This window comes from Desmodus rotundus, chromosome 3 (genome assembly GCF_022682495.2).
Source record: "Desmodus rotundus isolate HL8 chromosome 3, HLdesRot8A.1, whole genome shotgun sequence".
Classification (NCBI taxonomy): Eukaryota; Metazoa; Chordata; class Mammalia; order Chiroptera; family Phyllostomidae; genus Desmodus; species Desmodus rotundus.
The window spans coordinates 24,079,653-24,103,163 of record NC_071389.1 but is presented as its reverse complement, the minus strand read 5'-3'; the positions used below and the strand labels follow the sequence as shown (position 1 = coordinate 24,103,163).

Sequence of the window (23,511 nt, the reverse complement as noted above, 5' to 3'; positions counted from 1 at the left end):
TAATCATTAAGTTTTGGTTTGGTGATGTAGCTTAGCAAAAATGATTCCATTTTGGCCTTTTCTTTTTTGTTTTTTTAACAACAGAAAGACCTCTCCCAGGAGGAAGGGTTGCCAGATAAATTACAGGATGCCTAGGTAAATTTGAATTTAAGACAATGAATTTCATTTAGCGTATGTCCAAAATATTGCAAGGAGCATGCTTATCCTAAAAATTATTCATTGTTTATCTGAAATTCACATTTAACTGTGCATATTTTTATTTGCCAAATCTTGCAACCCTCCTACCAGTAGGTGACATTTGAGCTGAGAACTGAATGACCAGGAGCGATTCAGGAAGAGGGAACATCCCGTGTAAATGTCAGAATAACCAGAGGAAGGGAGGTACTGATGAAGTCAGATAAATAGGCATGGGCGGGATCACGCAGAATTCTGTAGGGATGATAAGGAGTTTGAAGTTCTCTCTCTTTCTTACTCTAAGCCATTGAAGTTTTAAGACGATGGTGACAAAATCTGATTGATATCTGGCTTCTGTGTAGTCAATCTCTTTTAGAAGGACTTAAAGAACAAATTCAGATCATTAAACTTGAGCTTATGCCATTGGCCTGGGACGAGGCTTCTCTGTTTGGGGGTGGACACAACTAGCAGCTCTGGGCCCTTCAGAGGGTAGCTAGGCGGTTGCTACATAGGGGCAGCTTGGCGGTTGCTAGGGAGAGAGAGGGGCGCGGCCTTGGTGCGGGGCCTGGTCCTAGAGGCCTGGACGGGGGTGGAGCCAGAAGTGCGGCGGCGCGCTCCGCGCACTCGCAGGAAGTCGCGCGGGGGAGAAGGAGGGACGCGAGCGGAAGTGACGCAACCCTTCCACACGTGGTCCGGCGTAGTTCACGCGGGTCACTTCGCTTGGGTTTGGGAAGTTCCGAGCTCGTTTATCCGCAGTAGGCCGAAAGTAGCACTCGGCCCTCGATCCGTTGGCAAGATGGTGAAGCCCAAGTTCAAAGGACGGAGCAGTATCAACCCGTCTAAGGCCAGCACAAACCCCGGTTAGTCCCGGCAGCGGGGCGCGCGGAGGGTGGAGCTTGGAGGAAGCTTGGGGGGAGGGCTCCAAGGAGACAGAGGGGGCGGAGGGACACCAAAGTGTCGTTGCCTGGAGTGACTTCGAGCTGAGGGGCTACTGGGGAGTGAGAAGGTGGTTTTTACTTTCGGAGGCACTGTGCATAGCTAACATCTTGCACGCTTGTCAGGGCTGTATGTCAGGCCCCAGGTCTAAGGTCAGGAAAGTGAACGCTCAGGCCTGGCAGCCGTGGGGCTCCTCCAGTTGTGAGATGAAGAGACTGGGAAGCTGTCATTTGGAAGGGGCAGTTAAACTTGACCTCTTTGGTGTACCAGTGTGGATCAGGTGTTGAAGCCCCTCCCCCAATACATTTCAGTCTTAAAGGATTCCACTTTTCCAGCTCAAGGAATTTCCAGAAATAAATTAGATAAAGTCAGATTAAAAGTGGTGTAGGCCAACCCGGCTGGCCTTTTATACTTGACCACATTTGCCTGCCACCTATTCTTTGACCACTAAAATGAGAAAGGGATTGTAGATTTGGCTCTTAGACTCATCCCATGTCGTAAAGCTCAGAGAAAACCCTACAGATGAATACACGAAGGTGTTTTGGGAGATGCGTTTGAGTTTGGAGGAGGTTCCACCTAATAGGATGAACAAGATAGACTTCAGGGGAACCCCTTTCATTCAGATGTAGTTAATAAGACTTTGTTTTTATATATGATTTAAAGTTTTTGATGACTTTGATGTTGAATGTTTTCTCTGGATTGCTGATAAATTATTCAGTTTGTGTATCCTGGAATCTTAGAATGCAAGACCCAGAAAGGCCCTTAGAGGTCGTGACGTTGTAGGTGACACTGAGCCAAACCAGGGGAAGTGGCTTGTTACAATTGGTACAGTTAATGAGCAGTAGGGCGCCAGTCCTGTGGTTTTAGCCTGTTTCCTAGTACTTCACTTAGAGAGTAGACAAGTGATTTGAAGGGATCCCGAAATGAGAAACAGCACTAGTATTACCATGGTTAGTTGTCCTTCTGAGATGTGAAGCAAGAGTTACTAGCTGTTGCTCAGACTAAAATCAAATATTAGAAAGTCAGGAAACTGGTACATTAGGAGCACGTATCAAAATTATAGTCTCCATGGCACCTTGCATGTAGCAGACTCTTGGTTTTTGTTAAACTGAGACCAAGAGGTAGGTGTCTTAGAAGTTAAAAGCTCTAGTTCGAATTGTGGCTTTGCCATGTAGTAACTGTGGGACCTCAGGCAAGGTATCTGACCGCTGTGCATCAGTTTCTTAGCCTGCAGAATGGGGATAACGTGTCCATTTTTACGGGATTATTGTATGGATTATGCGAGATAGTGCCTGTGATGTGGATAACACAGTGCCATAACTAATGCTTAAAAATATTAGCCAAGATCATTGTCAAGTACAGTCCTATTGAGGATCAAAAGTTAGGTCAGCTTTGTCATACCATGTAACTTCCAGGAATAATAACTTTGTTGGGACAACACATGGAGAATGTAGAGATTTTGCGGCCAGGTGTCAGCCTGTCTACTCTGAGTGAACTAATTGGTGTGTTTAAAGCAGTGTTCATACTTAGACTTGTTGATTATCAAAGAGTGTACAGCCTACTTCTGTGTTTCCTAGATCGAGTGCAGGGAGCCGGAGGCCAAAACATGAGGGACCGGGCCACGATTCGGCGCCTGAATATGTACAGGCAGAAGGAGCGCAGGTGAGCATCGGGCCCTGTCCTTCTTCCCCTTTTCCTCCATGCCCTTGACTTGCAGCTGAGACCCATTTGGTAGTCCCACCCCCACGTTCCCCAAATAGAAGTAGTGTATTTTATTTTTTTAAATCCTCATCTGAGGATATACTTACTGATTTTAGAGAGGGGGGGGCGAGAAACATCGTTTGGTTGCCTCCATTATGCACCTTTTGGTGCACAGGACTAGGTACGCTGCAGCCAACTGGGCCACCCAGCCAGGGCAGGAGCAGTGTATTCTCAAATATTTTATATGGGTGGTGTTAGGATAAATTGGGATGTTTTGGTTCAAGATGAGGATGGTGGACGGTGACATTGTGAGTGTCTAACAAGACAATTAGAGGTCTCGTTCCTCACAGCCCCCGCCTCCATGAGTGACGCATTAAATCTCCAGTGAAATACCTGTCAGATAGAAACCTGGTTTTTAACAAAGCGTATAGGACTGTAGGCATAAAGGCAGCCAGCAAACTTGGGTTTTAGTGCCAAACTTTAGAGCACAACACTGTGGCACTTGAAAACTCGTCGCAACTCTGAGTTCTGCTGAGGCGGCCTCTACCACAGGGACTTGCTGAGTGTGGCATTTTGCTTGCTGCTCTTAATTTGTTTGATAATTAGATTCTTCGTCCGTTCCAAAAGCTGTCTGTAAGATACAAATGTCACTGAACCGAATCTGCCTTAGTCACCTACTCTGAAGTTTGTTTCCGACTTCTGAGTTCCAGCAGAAATCACCCTCTACTTAAAATTCATTTAAAGCAGCCTTTAAATAATTACCCCCAAAACCCAAGTATGTGGGGTATTTTTTTTTAAGCAAGAAGCAGTAAACAGATTTTAAAACATCAGCATTATTTGTTATTCATCTAGCAGAAATCATTACGTGCTCTGTTGCAAGAGGTTAAATGGCTTTTGGACAATCTGTTTCAAATGTAGAAGTGCTTTTTGTTTACTGAAATCTGTGTTTCATGATCATTTAAAACCAAAAAAGAAAAAATAGAAAAGGCCCTTTTGGTGGAAAGGGTTTTCTATAAACCAAACTGTGCTGTTGCCTTTCTTCTGTCCTCAACCAAAATCTGTTAATTTCCCCAATTTAGGAACAGCCGTGGTAAAGTGGTTAAGCCTCTGCAGTATCAGTCAACGGTGGCTTCTGGCACAGTGGCGAGAGTGGAGCCAAATATTAAATGGTTTGGTAAGTATCGTCCTCTGCGACAAAACATGCGCTGCATGGAAAAGGGTGGGATGTGCAGGTGTCTAAAAGGCAGGAGTTGGGGGTGAGTGGAACTGGCCAAGGGCAACATGAGGAAGGAATGAGATAAGAAGTGCCCGTGGTGGAAAAACAGCAGAGAAAAGTAGAGATAGTAGATTTTGTGATTAACTTCTTTTTGAAAAGAGGTCGTCGTCCTTAGTCGTAAGTGATTCTCGTAAGCAGGTCAGACCACCCTTAACAACCAGCATTCGTAGACCTTAAAACTCTCGTTTCTTCATTTCTGGTAACCTGGAGAGGGTACTGTTGGAGAGACGGCTTGTGGGTGTGTTTGGGCTTTCGCCTGGAGGGTGAGTGCATTAGCCTGGAGCCCCTCTGAAATGGGTTGCGTCTGACCTGAGTGACAGCGCACGGATCCCATTGTCGGCCCTTCCCAGGGCTGCCGTGGCAAAGTCCACCTTCCTTTCTGCCCGGGCTTTCGGGCCTTCCCTTAGCCACTGCTAAGGGTGTGCGCGTCAGGTGTTGGACCGCTCTGTTTGTCTGGCGCTTGACCTCTCTGCTTAGGGGCACGTGGCAACTGCCTTTGAATTTCTCTTACATCTTTTGATGGGATGCCACCCAGGAAACTGCAACACAGAAAAACATCAAAGAAAACTCCATAGGGAGGCCTTCAGCATGTTGGCTCTGTACTGCTTGAATCCCCTGGATTCTGCCGTTTCTGTGACCTTGGGCACATTATTGAGTCTGTCTGCCCGTCAGTTTCCTCATCTCTGAAAGGAGATAAAGACAGTAGTATCTCATAGACCTGTTGTGTAAGGGAGGGAGCCTGTACAAAGTGCTGATACGGCGCTTAGCCAGTAGTGTGCGGAAGACGCAGACGCACTGCCGATGCCACCGTCAGCGTTCCTGCCGCGCAGAGTCCAGCTTCTGAGTTTTGTGTCTGAGCAGCCACGTGCTGCTTGAGGGAACACGTCCTCCGCGGTCTCTCCTTTGCTAGGTGTTCTCTCCCCAGCTAGTGTCGTACACCTGTATTTGTCCCCTTACCTGGATTTGGTGGTTCATCTAACAGTCCCTTCAAATCCTCGTAACCCTAAGAACAGCAGCTGACCCTTGAGGTCCTGTGCTTCGGGATTCTCTGTGTGTACCACCTGATCAGCTGTGATTGGCTTCAGATTTCTTTGCCACGTCTAACAGGAAGGAGGACACTTGTCAAATCTGAGTTCCATTCAGTGATGTTTATTTTTTCAGTTTCATCCAGTCAGGAAGTTGGGCTTGGAAAACTGGAAACCCCTGTGTGTCTGGGCTGCTGGGTGAGTTCGTAGTGCAGTCAGTGCAGGAGAGGCGGCTTTCCCTGTTTTTGTCCCCCCACCCCTTTAAGTTTGAAAATGGCTACATGGATGGATGGATCAGGTATTTGGGTGGGCACGGGTAATTTAAACATTTTACTGTATTTTTTGGACTATAAGACACTTTCCCTGCCAAATTTGGGGCGGGGTGTGTCTTATACTCCGAATACAGCTTACCTGGTCGGGAGAGGGTGGGTAGAGCAGTGTTGGGTTTTTTTCTTCCTATTTTCCTCCTCTAAAACCTAGGTGTGTCTTATGGTCCTGTGCATCTTATAGTCTGAAAAATACGGTATTTGTTTTTAGAGAGAGGGGAAGGGAGGGAGAAAGAGAGGGAGAGAAACATCTATGTGAGAGAGAAATCGATCGGTTGCCTCTTGCACACCAGTAGCCACGGACCTGACCTGCAACCCAGGCGTCTGTCCTCACTGGGAATCAATTGCCGACCTTTTGGTTCACAGGCTGGCACTCAGGCCACTGAGCCATGCTGGCCAGGGTAGCAAGGGTAATTTAAAATCATACCTTTCACAGTGTTACTGGGAAGATCGATGCAGAAGCAAAAAGGAATTATTAAATGGCTACATTCTTTTATAAAACAGGAAACACACGTGTGATTAAGCAGTCATCATTACAGAAATTTCAAGAGGAAATGGATGCAGTTATGAAGGATCCATACAAAGTCGTCATGAAGCAAAGCAAGTTGCCCATGTCTCTTCTCCATGATCGAATCCGGCCTCATGTAAGATGGAGATGTCCCTGGCAATGGGATGTCTTTAGCAAACGCCTTGCAGATCCTATCATACTTGTCTCTCGCTTTCCCACAGAGGATAGTGGCTTTGATGTGGTACTGATGAGCTTTGCAAGGCTTTTCTCTCCACCTTTGTTAGGGGGTCTCACCTGTAGCATGAACCGCATTCTGTCAGTGAAGTTCGGTCGTATGCTCACCGAACCAGCGTGGGGGCAAGACCTGGATTTTAATCTTTGCCCTACCCCTTTCTGTGGCCTTCGTTCCATTCCCCTGAGCTTTCACTTCCCCAGCTGTGGAGTCAAGATAGCCCATCTGCTCACGGGACTGGGCGCAGATGAGATGCTGGGAAAACTATGGGCACATAGCGAGCACATAGCCCGCCACCTGATCAGCTGAGTAGATAGATCATAGCTATTACTTAACACTGTTCTTAATTTTTTTGGGGGGGGAGGGGTAGGCAAACTTGTTTAAGCAGTAATTCCATCAAACTTTAGAATTAGGATTGGGTTGGTAGGAGGGAGACCTTTGGTGGTGTGTACTTGCAGCTTCTGTGAGATCCTTGGAGATTCTCCTGAGCTAAAGAAAAGGGTGCTGGTCAGATTGGTCGGTAATCACTGAAGTTCAAAGTGCGGTAAGGACTGAATCTGGCTTGAGTAGAACGAGTTTCGCACAGAACCAAAGAAATGGCCTCATGTTTTCCTGCACGTTTTTACTTGCATTGAATAATAATTCCCAGAAACGGAGCCAGTGCATAAGCTCCAGTTCCAGTATAAGGAGGAGAAGAAACATCGACATGCATACATGGATTAACAGTTCAAAGAAAAGTGTTTACTTGCAAAACAAAATAAAACCCAAGGCCTGGGTATTGCCTCAGGTTTTATCAATTATGCTTTGTTTCATGACAGACTAGAAGAATGGCACCTATTAGTGGAATGACTGTTTTCTTTCAGAGAAACACATGAGTGTAATTCATGAACCACAGACAAGTTGCTCATTTCCCTTGTTCTCTTTGTCTCTTCTCCCTGAAGCCATCTTTCAGCAAACTATTGAATCCTGTTTATGAGAAGAACAGAGAGGTTCTATTAGGGATTTATGGATTTGTTGCCCATTCCAGTTCACTGTTCCCAAAGCCCAGCGCCTAGCACTCTGATGTGCAGGACGAGGGCTCCGCGGCTGCAGCAGTTAGCTTGCCCTTTGATGCGGGTGGGCACTTGGTGACTGATGAGTTTCCTGCTTCGGCCTCCAGAAACCTTCCCTGTTTTATTTTAGCACGATAACCTACTGCTCGTTCTAAAATCTAATTTGGAGGATTGCTGCACAGTGAAGTCAAATCAGATATGGTTTTAACTTTTGCACATTCAGTTAAATGTGCATTATAATTATATTTCTGTACCAGTACATTAAAAACACAAACTTACTTTGTATGTGTGCTTTGTGCGGTATTGCACAGTACTGCATTTTACTTGCTAACGTATAGATTTATATACACAAATCCATGGGTACTGTACCTTAGGTTATTTAGAAGACTTTCAAGGATAATTGTAATCATAATTTCCCCAGTGACATTAGAAGCTAGTTCCCATGTAAACACGTCTGTGCTTGGGAATGTTCCTTTGTTGGAAGGTAGCAAGTAAAACTGAACTAAGAGGTGGGCTAAGGATTTGAGAAAATGGTAGCAGCTTAAGGGTCTTTAGGAGTTGGAGGGGGATCTGCTCAGAAGCCACTGGGTTGTCCCGTCATCCGGGTAGAGTAGCTGGTGCTTATGGAGGAGCTTGTACAGAGGGGCAGAGAGTGGTTTTTTGTTTTGTTTTGTTTTTTCTTCACTTTTTCTTTTTCTTTTCTTTTCTTTTTTCTTTTTCTTTTTTTTTTTGAGGCTATTCTCTGCCGGCTGTTAACTTTGTTACGTGATAGATCCTAACTCAAACTTTGACTTTTATCCGGTTTCAAAAATTCCTATGCCCATAACTCCTTTACAGTCACATCTAGTTCTAGTTAGTATCAAGTTCCTTTTATCACATCTAAACTATTATTTTGGACTTTTGCTAGATGTTTTTCATCTGAAGACATTCCATGTGCATTTAATAAAAACGTTACCTAAATTAGGGAAAATGTTATCTGAAACTAAAATGCATCTTACAAAGCAAGCAATGCCTTTTAGCCATGAAAGAAACGAACTTCCAAGAAAAAGTTGGCATTTACAGTTGGTTTAAAAAAAAACACAAATTTGGGTATGATTGTCCTTGACAAAAATCTGTGAATTTGACAAATTTTATGCATTTATTGGAAAGCCCCCTTCCCCCCCAAAAAAAACTGGGCAGAAAAGATAAGTTTTAGGCATTGTAGCCTTAATTACATTTGACTGAAGTTTATGATAAATGAAATAAAGCAGAGTTTTTGGCAACTATTCATATTTGCTTTGACTGTTTGTATTACTTTTGTATTTCTCCAAAGAAGCGCACAGAACTTCAGAATATAGGAACAAGTGCTTTTGCTCTGTGTTTATTTTTGCTTTTGCTATTTACGTAAGCGTCTCTGATTTGAAGTCAGGGTGCATCTGTGTAAGTTTTCATGTGGCTTGAGCTTTGGGAGAATAAAAGAAAGCCTTTCCTAGGTGGGTTTTTCATTGTTTTTGCATTTTCTCAGTCTTTCCTTAGTTTTACCAGTAATTCTCCTTTCTCTTTAGAACTCAAAGGTGCATATTCTCGATACCGAAAGCTTCGAAACTACATTTGGCCCCAAGTCACAGAGGAAACGACCAAATTTATTTGCAAGTGACATGCAGTCTCTTGTAGAAAATGCGGAAATGTCCACTGAGAGCTATGACCGGGACAAGGATCGTGACTTGGTGACTGAAGACACGGGTGTGAGGTACAGTTTGCAGTTTACACAGGTCTCGTCGTTCGCTCTTCTACAGCGCTCTCTCTACGCTTGTTTTGCCCAAACGAAGCTCCGCGATTTAACTCAGAGATGGAGAGTTGCCCACTTCCCTTAGATTGGAAAAATCAGTGAGATCGGGGCCAGACTGAGTAATTTAAGGTGACTTGTTTACTGTTGGTCCCTTTCTTTCTTCATCCCCCAAATAAAAATGCATAACATTTTCTTCATTATAAGGACAGTATGTTCTGTCACAGGCACATTAGGAAATAGAGTTAAAGTTGAAATGCAACAAAAAATGCATTGTGAAGACGAGGACCACCGGGGGATTCGAGGTTGGCCTTTGCGGTTTCTGTGACCCTTTGAAGATGTGTGTGTGTGTGTGTGTACGTGCGTGTACCCAGATGTTGGGATTTTGCTGATTTTAGTTTTGTCTTGTTTGGGGGGGGAGGAGGGGACAGAGGGTCCGTACATTCATCATACATGTATCATATTCCCCAAGAAGGTGAAGGATCAGTCACCGATACGTATATTCTAAATCTGTCTTACGCTTAATTTTTATTTACAAATATAACACCTTCAGACTGTATTTTAACTAGCCTTTTATTTTAATACCTTCTTCTAAATGTGTTAGCAGCAGCACAATATTCAGTGTCAGAGCGGCGTCTTGTTATGGCCAGTCCCCTCCTGGACGTTTACACTGCTCGTAGTTTTCCCTGTGGCAGACACCGTTAGCAAAAGCCACCGGGGTGACCACACTTTTCTCATCCTTAATTACCGCCCAGAGATAAGCTCTTGGGGTGGGGGGTCACCTCATCACAGGCTTTACCTGCATCGATGAGCAGCTGCCACATTACCCTCCGTTTCTGGGGTTACTAGTTCAGTTTCCCTGGGCCGTGCCGGACAGTCCCCATACTGTCTCTCGTGTCTCCTAAGAGCCTCCTAAGAGCCTCGGCACAGAGCTGTTTGCCCTCAACTGCAGCGGTGCCACCTCAGCGCTGCCGTCAGCCCACGGCGAGCTCTGGGCCTCCCAGAGATGATATCAGGCCATTTGGGGCCCAGCCAGAAGAGACGGCTGGGTCATTTATTCTTAGAATTATTTGGACTTTCCAGCTGCCTTTGTGTTCTTCCTCTGAGTTGAAGTTTTTCTCCCTCCAAAAGGTACATTAGGTAATAGGGGGAAACAAAACTATTTTTGTTTCAGAGATATTGGTAAATGTCTTTGAGGCTAGAAACAGATTCTCAGCCTAATCAGAAAAGTTCACCTTACACAGGAGCAGTGGCTGCGTAGGTGACGGTTTGTGTCCTGCCAGTTCCTTTTCACAGTTCTCTGACATGTTGCCTAATTGCACTTGCTTTTTCCAAAACAGATTTTGCTGTGGTAAAATACACATACCATAAAATTTCCCACTTTAACCTTTTTAAAGCATACAATTGGTGGCATTAAGTACATTCATGTGGTTAAGAAACCATCACCACATTCCATCCTGAACTGGAACTGCACCCGTTAAGCAGTAGCTCCCCCTGCTCCCTCTCCCCTGCAGGCCGCCATTTATCTGCCTCCTGTCTCTCACGGGTTCGAGAGCAATTAGGAGCAATACCTCGTGGAAGGGCGGTCCCGTGGGAGTTGTGTAATGTCTCCAGGGTCATCCGTGTTGTAGCACTAATCAGAGCTTTACTCTTTTATTACCGAATAGTGGGCACTTTTTTTATCCATTCATCTGTTCGTGGTCATTTGGATAGAGTCACTTTTAAAATAAAGTTTGCTTTTGGTCCATCTGTAGCTAGTTTTGATCCCCTTTTGCTTTGGTAGATGGTTGACTCTCCGCTAAAACATCTCCTGAATCTGAATTTGCAGTGCCTCAGTTGCTCACTGTGGGTGCTTTCTTCCTCAGAAATGAAGCCCAAGAGGAGATATATAAAAAGGGACAATCCAGAAGAATATGGGGTGAGCTCTACAAGGTAAGGCTTTCAGTTCTTCGGCTTCCACCATCTTCCACGAGAAAACGGACCCTGATCCGCTGGAGCTCTGTCAGAAGAGGGCAGGCTCTGCCGCCCGCTCCCTCCTCTGCAGAGAAACGGGGGTCAGGCAGCCGTGGGCGTGCCCCTCGGACTGGCGACTGCATTGTGTTACTCCTCGCGTGATGGCCACAGCTGCCTTACATGCAGCCATCTATCTACTCTGTCAGTATTTCTTGGGGTCACCTGCTGAAATGAAAATCCTGTTTAGATTTACCATCCGTGGTTGGAGCTGCATAAGAAGTGTCAAGTTATTTAGTGCGGGCCTTTCATTTCGTAGAGGGAACCCAAGTCTAGAGAGGCTGACTACCTCACCCGGCCGGTTAGCCCTTGTGCATCCTGAGGCCTGGCCCAGTGCTTGTCAGCTGGCTGCGTTCTATGTCCACATGCTGCTAATGCTTTCTGTAACAAAGAACTTCAAGCATCGTTGCATAATTAAACAGTAACATAATAGGAAACTAGTCCCATGAAAGCAAACTAAATTTCTTGGTTTTTCTGTAAAATACACAAAACCTGTCACAGTAGAAACTTAGAAGTCTTAAGAAGTAAATGCTTCCATTCAGTAGCATGTAGTCATGAGATGAGTTTCATCTAAGCTAGTTTTCCAATTCAGCAGGTTTCAAGGATGATAAAAACTGCTGAATTCTGATCCTTGGGCATTGAGATTGTACCTCCAACTCTCATAAGACCGCTGTGAAGTTCTCGCTGGTGTTTTATTTTCCCGGGTTTTGTTAAATGTCAGCCCTTGTTCATTTCACCCTTGTCCGATAGCAAATCGTCTTTGCCTCTCTGAACTTGCAGGTGATAGATTCATCAGATGTGGTCGTCCAAGTCCTTGATGCCAGAGACCCAATGGGCACCCGTTCCCCTCACATTGAGACTTACTTGAAAAAGGAAAAGCCCTGGAAACATCTCATTTTTGTCCTTAACAAATGTGACCTAGTTCCAACCTGGGCGACAGTAAGTACAGCTGCTAATGCAGAACAGACTCCCGAGGCCACGCCACTGCTGTGAGCTTTGAGTGCCCACACATTGGGTAGCTTCATGGTTCCAGGCCTTGGGACGCGAGCTAAAGCGCTGCACTCTGTGACTGTAGTCACTGAAGTGCGCTCGTCGAAAACACAGCTGAAATGTGTTTCACCGGCTGGACAGAGTTTATTCCCTGATGGCGGGTAACCGGGCAGCTTCAGCACCCACAGGATGAGTGACCCGTGCCCCTTCAGAGGGAGGCCACTGCCACAGCCCCTGGCCTGTTCCACATTGTGTTACATTAATCCTGTTACATTAATGAAGGCATTGGGGGAATATTGTTTTGTATTTAGAAGACAAAGGACAAAGCATTAACTGTCATACTTGAAAAAAATGTTCAAAGAATCATAACTAACATTTTCCGTAGACAGCTGTATTTTTGAAGTACAGTCCTGTAATTCAGGCTCTAATTCTTCCTGTGTTGTAAATAAACACATTGCAATTTACCAGCGTCTTTTCTTTTCCCTCTTTAGAAACGATGGGTTGCTGTCCTCTCCCAGGATTATCCAACACTGGCTTTCCATGCAAGCCTTACACATCCCTTCGGCAAAGGAGCGTTTATCCAGCTTCTGCGGCAGTTTGGAAAGGTGCTCAAACCCGATCTGTTTCCCCGGTTGTGTAGCTGTGGGTTTACGTGACTGATTTCTCTTGCCAGTATGTCAGAAAGCTACAAACCCCACTTCCCACATCTTGATAGGAGAACCGTGTTCTACAGGTGTAAAAATGTAGAGTCTTGGGATGATAAGGGATTCGGAGACATTTTCTAGGTCAGTTTGACTCCCAAACCTGACCAACACTGCTGCCTTTTTTTTTCTTTTCTTTTTTTTTTTTAAGATTTTATTTATTTATTTCTAGGGAGAGAGAAAGAGAGGGAAAGAAACATCTATGTGTGGTTGCCTTTTGCATGCCCCAACTGAGGACCAGGCCCGCAACCCTGACCGGCAACTGAACCAGCCAGCCTTTGTTTTGCTGGCTGGCGCTCAGTCCACTGAGTCACACCAGCCAGGGTGCTGCCTTTCTGCCATATCCCTGGCACCTCATGGCCCAACCACTCCTTGATGATGCCTCCTCACCCCCCCCCCCCCCACACACACACATAAACACTCTCTCTCTCCCCTCTCCCCCCTCTCTCTGTGTTTCCTGCCCTGGGCTTTGCCCTCGGGGCCTGAGTGGTTTCTGTCCCCTCTGCCTGGACGGCACCCTGCCTGGACGGCACCCTGCCCAGCTCCAGCTTCAGATCCGGTCAGCTGTCAGTTCCTCGGGAAAGCCCTGAAACCAGATCACCCTAGCAAATGTTCTCAAAGCTTTGAGTTCTGCACCTGTAACTTTGTGTATTTAATTAGTTCTACCTGGCTGGTTCTAACAAAAGACACGCGTTCTCTGTCTCACCCTTCCCAGCTTCGCAGAGGCAAACACTTCCAGCTCTTAGCTGTTTACTTCTGTTACTTTCTTCCGTATTTTTAATACATGCTTATGAATCTGTTTTTAGGATGATTCCCTCCCTTTCCTGCTCCCTGCCCCGCCCGCCCCCCCGGCCCCCCCCCCACCCCCCCCCCCTCTGTTAGATACTTACATTCCTATGATGGAAAGTGAGGATTAGTTTTCTTACAGCCACCCTCCCTCCGCACATCCTTCCTTTCCCTCTATTCTCCCTGCATCATTACAGGTTTGGTTAAATTCGGTGTTTACATCTTACGGCCGTAAAATAACAGCTAGAGCTGACCCACACAGTGCTGTGATTCTAATCGCTTTCTAATAAAACCTGCTGTTTTCCCTGGTGTTAATTTGCTCCATTTTATTTGCCACTAATGGCCCACCAGATGCCCTGACGAAGTGGGACCTTCCAGAACATCGGGCACCTCCCTTCCAGTGGGCCTGGCTGCTCCCAGGCCAGCTGCAGGGTCTTCCTCCCGGCACTCCCTCCACCATCCAGAGAATTCTCGTGGCTGTTTTCTGTGTTGGATCCCTTGTTCATTGGGTCTCTTCTTTCTTAATTACTCCTTCCTTTTGATGGAAACATATTTTCTAAAAGGTTCCTGAGAAGGAGTGTTTAGCTAGGACATTTTTGAAACCTTGCATTCTAGAAATATCTTTACCCTCACACTATTTCTCCTCAGAATGTCGAGGGCATTGTTTTCTGCTGTTTCTGTTGAGAAATCAGAGGCTATGCTGGCCCCCAGTCCTTTGTGGCTGGGATCTTTAAAATTCCCGTTCTAACATTTCACCGTCATGTGCTTTCAGATGGGTCTTGTGTTATTCTGTGGGCTAGACTTTGGATGGGACTTGCAGTCTGATATTGTCCTATGTTATTTCTTGGAAATCCCTCCCTCCCCATGGGTGTTCTTGTTGAGGAATTTGGTTTTACCTCCTGGTTTAATTCTTGAGGGTTTTTTACCTTTTTAAAAAAAAATTTCAGTATATTTATGACATTTTGCTCTATTTTCTAGGCAGTTTCTTGACTTGATCATCTGACTGTTGTAGTGCAAAATTTATTTTTCCTCTCACTTTCAATTTTTAGTTCCGAGAGCTCGTGCTTAACTCTGAAGTGCTCTGCCCCCGGACAGCTGCTGCTTTCTTTTCGGGTGGATGTCCCCTCTCTCTCGGGGTGACAGGGGTGGTTTGAAGCCTCCTCTCTCCTTGCACTGACTCTGTTTCCCCCAGCTGCTTCATGTGTGTTTCCGTCTTGTCTGCCACACACACGCCTTAAAGCCTGGCTGTCCTGGGCTCTCCGTCCGCCATACGTTGCTGTGTACAGTGCGCGTCCGCGGTTGGTGCCCATCACACCCAGGGTTTTCGTGCCCACGGTATGCAGTCACTGTACCCACGTGTAATGTGCACCCTTGTTTTTCCCTCAGAAATTTGGGCAACAAGGTATACGTTATGTACAGCAAAGTACGGTGTATTTAAGAGCTACGGAAAAAAAGCTGATAGTTTTATTGGGGGGGTCGTTGGATGATAGACTTTATCGTAGGGTGATTGGATAGATACCCAGTATTTTTTTGAAGGACACCCTAGATGTCAGTGTCTGCAGATCTTTACTCGTGAGCCTGTGAGTTTGACCAGAGGGAAGTTTTCCCGTCTCCGGCTCAGGGGTGGATGGCCCCGAGAACCCTGGAAACTCAGAGTAAGGGCCCGAGGGTCGCACTGCTCCATATTTAGGCTTTCATTGTCACTTTGCTTTCAGCCACTGTTAACTCTGAGTCTAGGGTCCTTTTCAGGTTTGAAAAGTAGAGATCTTTCCAGAAATGCAGGGTTTCAAAACAATCATCATCGCTGAAGGCTCAGGGTTGGACAAGTTGTGTGTCCGTGATAACAGAGGGAGGGGATGGAGAGTTGGCTGTTTGTATACACTTCCCGCTAGTCTCCTGAAATTCTGTCCAACCTTAGAGCTATCTATATTGCTGAGGTCTTTTGTGATTCATTGACACTATTTTTGCTGGATTTTCAGCTTTTCTTCCTTGTTTAGCCACTTAGGTTTTCATGTTTAAAGATTTTATTTATTTATTTAGAGAAGGGGCAGGGAGGGAGAAAGAGAGGGAGAGAAACATCAGTGTGTGAGAGAAACATCTATTGCTTGCCTCTGCAACCCAGGCATGTGTCCTGACTGGGAATCGAACCAGCAACCTTTTAGTTCACAGGCCGGCGCTTAATCCACTGAGCCACACCAGCCAGGGCAGATAGTACTTTTTAACTGCTAGCATTTTGCTAATATCACGTTAGTTTTTATTGGCTCTTCTCCAGCTCATCCTTTGGTTTTATGCGTGTTAATTCCCACTGCTGTCATTCTAGTAGAGTTTGGGGAAGGAGTGAGGCAGGCATGGATATCCACTCCACCGTCTTTAGTCACAAGTCCCCATCCGCGTGTAGACCCTCTTCTGGAGCTCAGCCTCCTTCACTTCCTTGCGGCAGTGAAAATGCAAAGTATGTTGTGCAGAGGGAAGGAGGGAGAGGACGTGGGATTGACACTTGCAGCGTCTGCTAAGGTTCTCTTCCCTAAAGACATTTTATCAGTGGTTGGCGTTCTTCTAAATTGATGACTAACAAACTGTTTCTTCCTTTGTTTCTTGACCTACATATTTTCAACCTTAAAACATTCAAGAATAATTTCACATGGAGGACTGAGGAAATGACTCATCACTGATGTATTAATAGGTACATGTATCCAGCTGGCTCAGACCTCATAGGTGGTGTGTGTCTATGCTTTAAATCAAGTTCTAGCAACCATCTTGCATGGCATCCATTATATTAGGGAAGTAACACAACCTGTTTGTCCAAAGGAATTTTCATGACTGTGTGTATATAGTGTGTACTCTTTTCTTGGAACAGTTGCACACTGACAAGAAACAGATCAGTGTGGGGTTCATTGGCTATCCAAACGTCGGCAAGAGCTCTGTGATAAACACATTGCGCTCCAAGAAAGTCTGCAGCGTGGCCCCCATTGCCGGTGAAACAAAGGTATGTCTGGCTTGAGGGGTCGTGCTCACTTCCAAGATTTTTATGGAGGCTGGTTATTTGGGACGGGGATTTCTGTCAGCTTTTCTCTGTCTCTTTTTTTTAAAGATGTTATTTATTTTTAGAGAGAGGGGAGGGGAGGGAGAAAGAGAGGGCAGGGAAACATCGATATTCGAGAGAGAGATCAGTCAGTTGGCCTGCAACCCAGGCATGTGCCCTGACTGGGAATCAAACCAGCGACCTTTTGGGTCATAGGCTGGCACTCAGTCCACTGAGCTACACCAGCCAGGGCTCTATCGGCTTCTCTTGAAATGAAGACTACCATTAAAGGGTTAGTCTCAACACAATAGTTTGGACTGTACTGGAGTGGTTTCTGCCCATTTTGATAAGACCAAGAGTACTTTGTATGCCATTGTGTGGCTTTGGCATGGTTTGGTTAAGTGCCATTCATGCTTAAGTCTGTTTCAGATTGTCGCCGCAGCCTTTGCTTTGATCAGCAAAGCTAACTCAAGAATATCTGGTGGGTTAAGAAAGCTCAACATTAGGGTAGATTCTGGCAGAGTTGGGGGTCATACCCTGAACACGGAATATTTGGGGAGCCAAACAGTATTAAGCTCCCCAGAATACTTTTAAAAATTAGGAAAAGGCTCACCGGATGTTATTGCACAGTACTGGTGGGGATCCTGCCTCTGCATCACCTGTAGCCTCCTGGCTGACGGAGACTCTAGTTTGTGCTTAGTGAAGTGCCTGTGCGTGGGGCAAGTAGAGGAGAGACCTCGTAGCCTGATACCTCAGCAGGCAGCTTCTCTTTCACTCCTCCCACCGCCTTTTCTGTCGTGAGCATCGGGGGTTTGTGGAATTAGACTCCGAGCGTGTGACCCGGAAGCCTCTTTTCTGTCTCAGGTCTGGCAGTATATCACCTTGATGCGGCGGATATTCCTTATCGACTGCCCAGGGGTGGTGTACCCCTCTGAGGACTCGGAGACAGACACTGTGCTGAAAGGGGTCGTGAGTACTCTGGTCCTCGTGGGCGCTCGGTTTGCCTTTTGGGGGTAATGTTCCTTGGGGACACCAAATTCCTTTGCCTTTCCCTCCTTCCGGAGACAGATCGGGGCCGACCTGTCTGAGCAACTTTAGGGACATGATGCTGAGCAGGCAGCCTCCCCGCACCCCTAAAGCCTGCCCGAGGAGTCGGTGGAACCCTGGGCGGATGTGGTCAATGTCATCCCACAAAAGAGTTGGTCGTCCACACACAGGACCCGAAGGGAGGCAGGGCCTGCTTGTGTTGAGTGATAATTCATCTTCATGGGTTCATGGGTTGAGTCACTTTGGCACTCAATTGTTTCCTCACTTGTTTCTGAATATGACCAAAAACTTCTAACTGGTTCCACTTGACCTTAACCAGTGCGCATTCCTCCCCTCCTGTTCCTTTTGTGCCCTGGGATTGGCAGGCTTTTAACCATTTCTGCGAGTGAGAAGCACAAACCATTCCAAGCTGAAACTGCTTGTGGAAGCCACTCAGTTAGTTTGTGGTGAGTTGGGATTAGAGCTGAGTCCTGGGCGCCGTGGCTGCGGCCGGCTTTCAGTGGCGCTCCGTCTAGCCGACCACATCCACCCCCCTCGGAGACAGGCTCCTGCCAGGCCGCACTGCTGTGTGGTTTTGAAATCTTTTTTTAGGTATTATTACAAACAACACCGAGAACTTCCCTGCTTCCATGGTAAGGTTTGTAAGCAAGAGCTTTCCTATTAACATCCAGGTTCAAGTTGAAAAAATTAAGAGTCCCGAAGACCACATTGGTGCTGTACTTGAACGAGCAAAACCAGAATATATCAGCAAGACATACAAGATTGATTCTTGGGAGAATGCTGAGGATTTTCTTGAGAAGCTAGCGTTCCGGACTGGGAAGTTATTAAAGGTGAGCCAGGGGCGTGAGAGTGTAGACTGGGACGTCCTGTGGCACATGTGGACGTGGCCTGGACTGTGGCTTGTCCGTGGTGTGGGCAGTGTGGAATCTGACAGCCAGTCGATGGTGACAAGTAGATGGTGACGAACAGCTGGGAGAGCTGCCGTGCCTGCAAACTGGGGGGTGGTTTTGTTCCTTGAATTTAAATGGGAGTCTCTCTCTGACATTCCAGGGCGGCGAGCCCGACTTGCAGACTGTGGGCAAGATGGTTCTCAATGACTGGCAGAGGGGCCGCATCCCGTTCTTCGTCAAGCCGCCCAATGCAGAACCCCCTGCAGCCCCCCAGGTACGGACAGGTGGACCCACCTGTTGGAAAGCATAGTCTCCGACCTAATGTGGTGTCTTGATTACCCCGTGTGGGGAAGGTGTTTCAGCTGCAGTGTCTCCCAGTCCAGAGTGCCGTCACCATGCCCTTAGTGGTGGGTGGTGTTTGGAGACTAGGGAGGAGATGTGTGACAGAAGACCAATTTTAAATACCTGTCTTTAGGGCCTTGGAAAAGGCTTGTTCAATGTAAGTGCTCCTCTGGCACTTGTGTCTTTTCTTACACTCGAGGAACAGAGGCATTTGCACGATTTGTTTCTTGGGCAGGCATGTGTTAGACCCAGCTCCGCGCCCACCGGGCACGGGCGTGAGGGGTCCGTAGCATAACCCTTGCTGTGAAGCAGCCCTCACCAGGTGGGGAAGGACAGTGGCACAGGCGGTACTCACGAAAAGAAGCCTTGGATTTGGGGCCTCGGGGCTGGATTGAGGCACTTCTTCCTGCTCCATTTCTCTCACCCTGTGGACTTCCATGGGCTCCAGCTCTAGCACCTTAGTTTTCTCTTTATAGGATCGTTCCCAGAGCTCGGCGAACCATAGAGCTCTGGTCTCCTCTTACTTGAGCTCATTCCTAGAGTTTCAGTTGTCAGCTGGAAATTTCCGGTTGAATATTTTCTCCAGTATTTTATTTTATTTTATTTTATTTTATTTTATTTTATTTTATTTTATTTTATTTTATTTTATTTTTACGATTTTATTTATTTTTTAGAGAGGGCAAGGGAGAGAGAACGAGAGAAAGAGAATCATCAATGTGTGGTTGCAACCCAGGCGTGTGCCCTGACTGGGAATCAAACCAGCGACCCTTTGATTTGCAGGCCGGCGCTCAACCACTGAGCCCCACCAGCCAGGGCCCGAAAGGAGCTTTTATGAGCAACAGAAGATACCCTTGTCTTTACTCAGAAAATTCCAAGGATTTTTAGAACTCTTATGCCAGGACCTAGCTAGGGTCAAAGACCAAATAGGTATTTTTATTATACTGCAGGAAGAGAGACAGAAACCTAAACACCCGTCGAAAGTATTGATTGCAGTGAGGAGAACTGACCCCAGGTAAGGGGTCTGTGGCAGACAGGAGTGCTTGTGTATGTGTGGCGATCAGGGCCGGCCTCTGAGGTGGTGGCGCCTTAGCAGAGACCGTGACGACCTGAGGCAGGCGCCTTACGAGTGAGGAGAAGAACATTCCTGGCACGGGGAGCAGAGCACCCACCACCCCTGAGGCAGAAGAGGGCTTGATGTGTTCATAGTCCTGACGGAAGTCGTGGGGCGGGGACGTGTCAGGCAAGGGGAAGGTGGTGTGGCGGGAAGCCACAATCGGTCCTAAGTCAGGGAACCGCTGGGTCGGAGGCAGTCCATCACTGCTCTCTGTGATCCTGTGGAAGCAGTGGAGTATCATGAATTCTTCCTCCATATCCAGTCACTAAGTTTAGATAATTAGTTCCTCCATTCTGTGATTTCTTTTTCTTTTTTTTTTTCTTGTGGTGGTGGTGGTAGAAACTGCCTTGAGAATCCAAAAGCTAAAAAGAAATCATGTTACTAGAAAAATGTACATACATGTATGTATACATTTTATATGTAGTTCCCTGAATTTTATGGATTCCTGATTTATTTAGCAATTCTTTTTTAATCATTAAGTTCTGTGAATTTCAGTTGCAAGAATAAAACAGTACGTCTGAGGGGCACCAGTATCAAGTCTGGCACACACTTGTCTTTGCATCGCTACATAAAACAGGCTGTCATTTTCATGTCTCTGCCGCTTCTGAACTCACCTTAACACCCTTCCTTCTAGAGGCCTCCCCAGGGCCTCTCCTTAGTACTCGACGCTTTCTGAACTAAGGGCTGCTCCCCTTCTTAGGCGGCCGTGTGTGTGAGTCTTGACTGTATGTATCTCCACAGCCCCAATCCTTACAATCCTCAGGAAGCTGTGGCGAGTCTTCCCTGTCTCACGGTAAATCGGCGATCGGTTGCAATGATTAAATACTCTCTTGGTCATTTCCTCCTCTGGAACCACGGTTGTAGTCCTTTGATCTTTAATGCTGGGTTCTGGGTTTAACGCACGTTGGCTTACAGTACATCAGTGATGTGACTCCGGCTTGGGTGTTTCAGGGCTCCGCCCCAGTCCTGAGAGGAGGACCGCCTCACTTGAGAGCAAGGTGCAAATTCAGAAATTCAGCTTTTGTGTTCTGATTCCACTTCTCTCCCCCACCCCCGCCCCTTTTGGCCTGAACAGATTCCATCCTCGCCGGCTGTGGAAGCTGCCACAGAAACAACCCAGCACAACCCAGAAGAGAACGTCACAGGAGCCGTCGGCGAAGAGTCAGACTCTGTCACCGAGAAGAAGGAAGGAGGGGAGGGCAGTCACTGCGACACCAGCTCCGAGATGCAGCAGATCCTCGCGCGGGTTCGGCAGAACTTCGGCAAAATCAACGTGGTGCCGGAGTTTTCTGGGGATGACCTGGTTCCTTTGGAGATGTCAGATATCGAGGAGGAGCTTGAGAACTCTTCTGCAGAGGAGGAGGAGGAAGAACAGGAGCAGCAGGGAGACAGTGAGGAGGAGTATTCTCCAGAGTCCCAGGAAGGACACGTGGAAGATGACACCAAGGCCGTAATCAAAGCCCTGGATGAGAAGATTGCCCAGTACCAGAGGTTCTTAAACAAAGCCAAAGCGAAGAAGTTTTCAGCAGTCAGGTATTGTGTGTATCTCCTCGCCAACTGCAGTTTGCGCCTTTCTTTCCGAGAAACTCACCATGAGTATCAGAGTGAGACATTTATTGGGGAGTGGGCGGCGGGGGACTAGGGGGTATTGCCCACATTTTTTAAAAGTGATACTATATTTTTAAAAATTTAGCTCCCTGAAACATGAGAAGCTTTGGTGTTGTCTTTTAGAAGTGCCTGGAGAGCTGCAAAAACCGTTGGGTGATGTCTCCTCCCAGGGGTGGCGGCTGTGTGAAGGGAAGTGGGCCACCTTTCATCTGCCAGGCTGTGGCCAGTCAGCATGCGACTTGGGTAGTGGAGGGGAATGTGGGATGACTTTGTGATGTGGCTTTTCTGTTGCAGGATATCCAAGGGACTAAGTGAAAAGATTTTTGCAAAATCTGAAGAGCAAAGAACAAGGGCTAAAGAAGATGTGGAAGATGCAGGTAGAGTTAAATTATTAAATCATTTAGATATGATTTGCATCTTTGAATAAATTACCTTGTACCACCATTATCCACACAATCTTTACACTCAGCAGATTACCAGGGTTCCACAATCAGTTTACTACAGAAATTGGATTATCCACTTTTTGTTCTGTACATTTCTTAGGATTAAATTGGTAATTCAGGAAACTTCCTCTTAAACAGGGTACATTGTTGACCTTATAATTTAAGGTCTTCGGGCAGATTTTATTTTTTGCAGTGGGCTGGTGGTTCATGCATTTATTTATTTTTTACTCCACTGGACTAAATCAAGGAGGTATTTTCGCGACGTAGATGCACATGCTGCGTGGCCCAGGAGACCCCCCAGCCTGGCACCTCCTGGTCTCTGCTTCACTCTGCACTTTGCTCACCAGGTCCACGCGCTCCGGCCTTCTCCCTTCTCCCACCTCATCATGCTTATTCCCACTTCAGGGCTCTTAGACACATTTTGAATAAAATATTCCTGTTTGTTTTCTATGTGTGTGTTCGATGTTTCTAGCCCCTGCCAAAAAGGGAAAGAAGAGGAAGGCACACAGGGAAGAGGAGCATTTAAATAAAACTCGCAGGACGCTTACATCTAAGGAAGTACGTGTTTTTGGCCTTAAGTATCATCCAGGTGTAGAAAGTAGAGAGGAGGAACCCAGTCCTTAAGATGCACTCTTTCCGAAACTTGTGGTCTAGAGTTGAGTTCAAGGGGCCCCAGTCCTAAGTGGCCGAGTTGAGGGCAGTTACATAGCATCAGGAGTTGACCCCGTGGATGAAGGTCTTGAGTTCATGTCTTACGGTTTAGGACGTCCTAATCGCTGTCCTCAAGTGTGGCCTGTCACCTGGAACAGTTTGGTTTTATGTGGCCCAAGGAAATGACACACGATGAGCAGAGCTGTTACTAGGCAGGCAGATCACTGCTCCCTGTGACGTTAGCTTTGTAACTGGGCTCTTCAGAGCTGGAATGGGCCCTCTGGGGACGCTAAGGGCTTGTTGTCACAAGTGTTCGGCCTCTGACCAGGGGACCACAGGTCGGGAGCGCAGTAGAAAGGGTCCAAGCGCTGGACGAGGGCTCGGCCAGCCGAGTCTGTAACGTGGCGTTGTCACAGACCACAGTGGGAGGGAGTGCGAACTTGGGCCTGGGAGTGAGCCCTTGTCGTGGTCTGCACCAGCTGCCCACAGTTGTTGTGGAGGGAGCGTGGGAATGGAGCTCAGACACGGGGACCTGTTTTGTGATTTTCAGAGTTTGAATGGCTTGCCTTTTTTTACAGCGGAGGCGAGCAGAACGGCAGCAAAAATCCAAAAAAGTTGGTGTCCGCTACTATGAAACACACAACGTGAAGAACAGGAACAGGAACAGGAAGAAGACCAATGACTCAGAGGGACAGACACACAAACAAAAAAAATTCAAGCATAAGCAGCAGTAACGTTTTGAAGGCTGTTTATTAAATTACACAAAAATACGCCATTAGGAACTCATTTTCTTCCTGCCCAGTTGGCATTTTTGAGGCCACGGTGTCTTTGTTCCAAGGCTGACAGCCAAAACCATTCACCAGTGCCAGTGAGAGTACAGAGCCCCCGCCCCGCGGATTTCCGCAGTGGAGT

At 46.7% G+C, this 23,511-nt stretch overlaps 1 protein-coding gene across 1 annotated transcript; it reads left to right on the top strand.

The window, feature by feature from the left end:
* The first annotated feature begins 851 nt into the window (after positions 1 to 851).
* GNL2 (G protein nucleolar 2) lies at positions 852 to 23,372 on the top strand. The gene is made up of 16 exons (XM_024554585.3): positions 852 to 1,034; positions 2,688 to 2,772; positions 3,891 to 3,985; positions 5,943 to 6,082; positions 8,775 to 8,959; positions 10,861 to 10,927; positions 11,786 to 11,944; positions 12,487 to 12,600; positions 16,340 to 16,468; positions 17,369 to 17,473; positions 18,223 to 18,381; positions 18,602 to 18,715; positions 20,973 to 21,430; positions 21,800 to 21,882; positions 22,421 to 22,506; positions 23,178 to 23,372. Exons 1-16 carry the CDS (start codon positions 971 to 973, stop codon positions 23,331 to 23,333), a joined length of 2,199 nt encoding a protein of 732 aa, XP_024410353.2. The 5' UTR covers positions 852 to 970; the 3' UTR covers positions 23,334 to 23,372.
* The last annotated feature ends 139 nt before the right edge of the window (positions 23,373 to 23,511 follow it).